General features: G+C 37.5%; 1 protein-coding gene across 1 annotated transcript; it reads left to right on the forward strand.

The window, feature by feature from the left end:
- Nucleotides 1-1,982: 1,982 nt before the first annotated feature.
- LOC100709252 (THO complex subunit 4) lies at nt 1,983-4,592 on the forward strand. The gene is made up of 6 exons (XM_013273066.3): nt 1,983-2,295; nt 2,989-3,150; nt 3,231-3,378; nt 3,494-3,560; nt 3,850-4,030; nt 4,162-4,592. The coding sequence occupies exons 1-6, from the start codon at nt 2,098-2,100 to the stop codon at nt 4,180-4,182; spliced, it is 777 nt and encodes a 258-aa protein (XP_013128520.2). The 5' UTR covers nt 1,983-2,097; the 3' UTR covers nt 4,183-4,592.
- The last annotated feature ends 1,529 nt before the right edge of the window (nt 4,593-6,121 follow it).

Raw genomic sequence — 6,121 nt, forward strand, 5'->3', positions numbered from 1 at the left:
AAAACACTTTAGAACAGTTTCTCCTACAACAGAGTGAATACTCTTCAAATGCTAATTTCAAAAGCAGGAGAGTTTTTAAGTCTTAACAGCACCTACAGAATGTGAAGTCAGGGAAAATGTTTTCCTGCACTGGTCACCACACATTTTTAAATACAGTAAACAAGCAAACAAAAGAATATTTGTGTAAAAATACACAGTAAAAGTAACAAAAGTGAATTTTAAGTTGTATTAATAGATGCAGCCTCTGTGCCTCTCTGAGTTGTTAATCTTGGTAGCGTTTCTCATTTCATACTGGAGAACATTTGGTTCTTTCGCAGACATCAAAGCATAAAATAACACCGGTAACATTTTAAACTTACAGTAACTCAAACATGTTTTCTACATCAGTGTCAGAAAATATAACATAAACTTTTCATTAAATAAATGCAGAATTTTTTTTCTGGGAATATCACTGGAATATCACATCTAATCCAACAAACTAATTCATTTATTTTAATTGGTTTGTTGGATTGATTAAATTAATCATTTTTAAATATGCTTGTTGCTGAATATTAGTTTTTGTATGCAACTGAAAAGAAACTGTAGAAGCAAGAGTGGTGTGAAACAGGTCACCATGTAAACAGGAGGATGCAGGAAAAGGTGTGGGCGTGTAGGTGGGTTTCAGACACGTAAACGGTTAGGCTCTCAGTGTAATGCAAATTATTCTGCAAATTAAAGCCACCAACTGAAATCCTCAGGCAATGTTTGAAAGCAGTTGAGTAACAGCTCTGGGTGGTCATTGTTGTTTATTCTACGACCGTTGACAGTGCAGCTTACAGGTTACAGCTTGCTGAAACTATGTTGTTAAACTATGTTCCTTATCTGTGGTATCAAAGTACTACTAAACTACTTCAGCAGTAACAGTGAAAATGCAGCTAGTACACGATCTCAGATTTTATTTGCATGTATAAAATTGGTGCTTTTTGTGTTTGGAAAATGTTAGACTATTAAATTGCATGAGAAAAAAAAATCATAATTTACATCAGAGTGGATTTTCTAATATAACATAATTCTAATTTTCAAAAGTTTGATTCCTTTTTTTCTGCTGTGTTTAATCCCGGTAAGAAAAAGAACTTCTTATTCATTTGTGTTCTTCTGTCATATTAACTCTACCTCTTCTTATTACTCATGTTGTTTCTTTTAAAATGTTGACTTGAATTTAACTTTTCATAAACATTCACAAAGCGATATTTCAGTTTTATTTTTTGTTTTATTTTAAAAAATATCTAACACTTACATATAACAGTTAAATGAAGAATACTGTATAAGAATGAGTCAAAACAGTTTATCCAAATATTTCTGATTCTGGCTTCTCTTCACTGGCTCCCTATATTTTTAGAATCACTTTAAACATTTTACTGATTGCTTTTAAAGAACGTTTGTGTCTGGAGCTACAAAGCAGAACTGTCTCAGATGCCAACACAAGGCCCTTGACGTCCATCATCATGGTATCAAATACTTTTGCCATCAACCAAACCATAAAAAGTTAGGGCTTGTGGATTCAGTGAAAACTCCTTGAACTCTCCTCCTAAATCATATTTTTAAAAGTCTTTTGATGGCCATAAGCTTTGAGCACCTTTATTTACGATATTCCCTGCCAAATATTAGTTTTCAATTTTTGTAGTCTTCATGGTCAGAAATTGAACCTTTGATATGTCTTTTGTAGATTTTATTCTCAGTGCTTGAGGCAACTGTTGCTGTGATTTTGTGCTATGCAAATAAAACTGAACTGAATTCTCTGTTTAAATCTGTCCTGCTTATGTCAAGCAAAACGGTTTTTGATACTTCATTGTGTTTTAGAAATTTTAAAATATTATATTTCATACTCATCTTTTAAATATAGAAAATACCACATATTCATTTACATCTTTTATTATTTCTGTTCAATAAAGTTTTTTTTTTTCAAAAGGCGGAGCTTCTGTGTCAGCGAAGCTTACTTCTGACGTCATTTCCGTCGATTTCAACATTGCGCCGCCGGTAGCTTATAAACAGCCTCCTCTGCACGCTTAGTCGGTAGCCTTTGTCTGTCTTCTTTGTCGGTGAAATTTGAACAGCGCCATGGGTGATAAGATGGACATGTCTCTGGACGACATTATTAAGATGAGCAAGAAAGGAGGCAGCGGCGGAGGTGGAAGCCGCGGGAGAGGAACATTCGCCCGGGCTGGAGGCTCAGGTCGAGGCGGCGGGCCGTCGAGGCCGGCGCGGGGCCGACAGAGCAACTTCAACCGAAACAACAGATCCACGCCGTACACGAGGGTATGGAAGAAACGCGGTTGAAATTGTGAAAATGGTTAAAATGTTGGAAATGTATTTTAAAATGCGTCATTAAAGGTGTAATTACGTGATAACGGACTTCCGGAAACTAGCATGGTTCAGTTAACAGTAACAGGAGAAGCTAGGAGCTGAAGCTGAACCAGCATGGACTCTGAGGGACTTGATGCGGATGTTTTACCCTCGCTGGAGTGTTTTTTTGTTGTTGTTGTTGTTGCTGTTTTTTGGCTTTGTCAGCATTTTATGGCCTGCTCTAGCAAAAGGAGCCGAAATCCTGTCTACCAAACTATTTTTTTTTTTTTGCCTTCTGTCAAAACTGCTTCAAAGTGGGGCCCTTGCTTATTTTTTTTTGGCCGCATAATTAACATGGGGCTTTTTCCAACCTGTGGAAACTCGCTGCCTTACTCTCACCTCCTCTGTGGAAAGAAGAGTGTTTTCAGGCACTGAAGAAAGATCCCTTTTGAATGGACTCCTCCTGTGAAGACCTGGATGATGCCTCTAGCCTGATTCCCGTGATGTTTATAGGGAGTAATGACCATAAATTAGTTATTAGATTATCTTTTTCTATAGCCTTCAGACATTCAACATTCAAGTGCTTTAAGCCATTATAATAGCACTCTGAGTTTCCTTGAAGAAAACACAAACCAAGCCTGTATTTTATTTTTTTTGTCTCCACAGCCCAGAGAGTTGCCTGATAAATGGCAGCATGATATGTTTGAGGAGCATGTTGGTGGACGTGCTGGAAACAGTGGTGGAAACGGCGGAGGAAATGGTGGAGGAAACGGCGGCAAGCTGCTGATTTCCAATCTGGACTTCGGTGTCTCTGATTCTGATATCAGGGTAATTATCTAAGCACAGTTCTATTTTGCTCACCTCAGACACCGAGGAATGTCACTGATTTTCCAGATTTTACTTTTTAGGAGCTGTTTGCTGAGTTTGGAGCGTTGAAGAAGGCATCTATACACTATGATCGGTCTGGTCGCAGTAAAGGAACCGCAGACGTCCACTTTGTAAATAAGGCAGATGCACTGAAAGCCATGAAGCACTATAACGGCGTCCCGCTTGATGGTGAGGATTTGTTCCCATGCTTGTTCTCTTGTTTATGCGTGTGCACATGGGTGTTGCGTAAACTGTTAATGGTATCTAACTAAATTTATACTTGTATACTTTTTTTTTTTTCCAGGTCGGCCTATGAAAATCCAACAAGCCACTTCAGAATTCGACACACAGAACAGACAGAATACACAGGGGTATGGTTTTTTTGTTTGTTTGTTTGTTTGTTTTCATACTTAAAAGGATCCAGGGTTGTAAATCAAGGTTGATGGGTTAATTATCATATAGGCATGGCAAATGGGTTACGATGTTAAGCAGCAAAAAAATCAATTTATGTATTACAAGGATTTTGAGATTTGATAAGTGATTTATTACAAAATCCACAACAAATTCCATCAGTTTTCTTCCATTTATCTGGGTGGGGGGAGCTTGTTAGGCTGTTACAGGTTCTCTGGAGTAACCCTCTTTCTTTTTATCGGTTTGCAGCTTAAACAAAGGTTTTGATCGGACTAGGCTCGGTCAGCCCAGGGTTGAAAGGCGGCGAGGTGGTGGTGGTGGTGGTGGTGGAGGCGGTGGAGGTTTCAGAGGCCGCGGGAGGGGAGGAGGAAACAGACCCCAGCTTTCTGCAGAGGAGCTTGATGCCCAGTTGGATGCCTATAATGCTGAAGTATGTAATCAGGCTGCATAAAATCAGTTTCATTAATTATTTGGGTAATGCTGTGTTACTGTGTTAATGCTGTGTTAAATTGTGCTAACACAATTTTCTAATCGGTTTCTTTTTTTTTTTTTCTTTCTTAGTGCAAGATGGACACCAGTTAAAAGGACTCTGATGGGATGACGCTCCCCTTCCTTTTATCATTTTCTTTTTTTTTCTTTTTTGTGGCTAATCAGATGTGATGGATCAGACCCTTGTGTTTTAAAGACATTTTGTATGGACCATTTCTTGTTTTTTGGTGTTATTTTCAAAATTTCTCTTTTTATAAACATAAAACCATGTTATCAGGATTCAGGAACTGTTGTTGCCTTAAACCTGTAATGAGAATCTTTGTTCTCTGTTTTTTTTGTATAAACATGGTTGAATGACAGACTGCTGAATGTAAATTTAAAAACAAAAAAAGTTGCATTTTAATGTACACTGGTTCTGTCACTCAGTACTGTATATTTGACACATGGACACGTTTAAAGGATTTTGTACATAAATTCATGATATTGAGTCATCTTTAGAAAAACGTCTCTCGTCTTCTTAGACTCCTCACAGTGGTGCCAAATGTTGACTGGCCATGCTCAGGCCAACTACTCAATCCATATACTAAACTAAAGCCTTTGTCTTTGTAATGGTGCATTCTCAAAGCACCACACAATGAATTACCTGCCAAAGTGCCTACCATTGGTACTCTTCCTCATACAGGATCAACATCTTGATCTTGCTGCTTGTACCTCTTCATATTGTCTTTGCTCCTTTTTGGTGGTCTCTCATATCTTCAGTACAGCTGAACTGACATTAGGGCTGCAGCAACCAATTATTTTAGAAATAGAGTAATCTCGATTATTTAATCAAGTAATTGGATAGGAAATACTTTTCTCTTATTAATGAGCAAAACTAAATATACAAAGGGGGGGGGTGCAGGTTTTTCAAAATGAACTCCTTGGGTTCCATTTTAGAAATTGCAATGTTTTAATGCAAACATTCGTCAAGAAGGACAACTAAACCCTTTGTATTAATGTGCAAATTAAATTAAATTTAAACAAAAACACAATTAAGTGGAAGAATGCATAAATAACTTAAGGTACATTCAAAAGGTCTAATAAAATATGGTGTATATGAACTCTAAGACAAGAGTTTACCTTTACTTCCCAGTAAATCTTTTATTGCTGATTACAGGAACAGAGCTGCTGTTTTGGACACTAGAAGCATGTTTTCTCTCGCTCCACCTGAGCTCACCTTCTCTGTACCGGCTCCGCCTCTTTGCTCTTCGCAGCGTGTGTGTAAACTGCATCAGCGTCATCCTCACTGCTGCTGTTGTGTTATCAGTGTGTGTGGGCTTAACATTGTCAAACATTTTCTTCACACGCTGCTCCTGAGTACCATTTCAGGTCTGTTTTTAAGTCGCAAATGTTTCACATTTCCATGGCGACAGTGGCGTGAGCCGTGCCTTAAACAGAGCATCGAAGCAAAGAATTTGTATTAAGAATTTTTTATAATTGAATTATTCAAATTACTCGATAATTCGTTTCCATAACTGATATCTTTCAGCATCACACCGTGAAACTAATGTAGTCATGTTTTATCTTATAATTTTATAAAAATGTAAAAAAAATTCAAGACAAGACTTGTATTTCTTCATGTCTACACTACTGCAAAAGCCTTTTTACTTCCTGCACTCATTTTTGCATCTGTACACTGGCTTCCAGAATGTTATAGAATTGATGTAACTGATAATTAGTTTTAAGGCCATTAGTGGCTTTACAACTTCTACATCTTTCAGCTGCAGATATGCAATAATGCATATCTCAAGATCCTCAGGGGGAGGCCTGTCCCTGCCTCACTGAAGACTAAGGGAACAGTGTTTGCAGTCAGTGCCCCGAGGCACTGGTCCTTGGTTATTAATAAATAATAATGACTTTTATTTTTGGCCATTACCAAAGAGACCAGGAAAAGGCCAAAAAAAAAAAAAATGAAAAGAAGAAGAAGAAGCAGAAAACAACTAATTGAATTAGATGGAAAGAACACATAAATTGGTAATAAACAAGATTTATA

This window comes from Oreochromis niloticus, linkage group LG6 (assembly GCF_001858045.2).
Source record: "Oreochromis niloticus isolate F11D_XX linkage group LG6, O_niloticus_UMD_NMBU, whole genome shotgun sequence".
NCBI lineage: Eukaryota > Metazoa > Chordata > Actinopteri > Cichliformes > Cichlidae > Oreochromis > Oreochromis niloticus.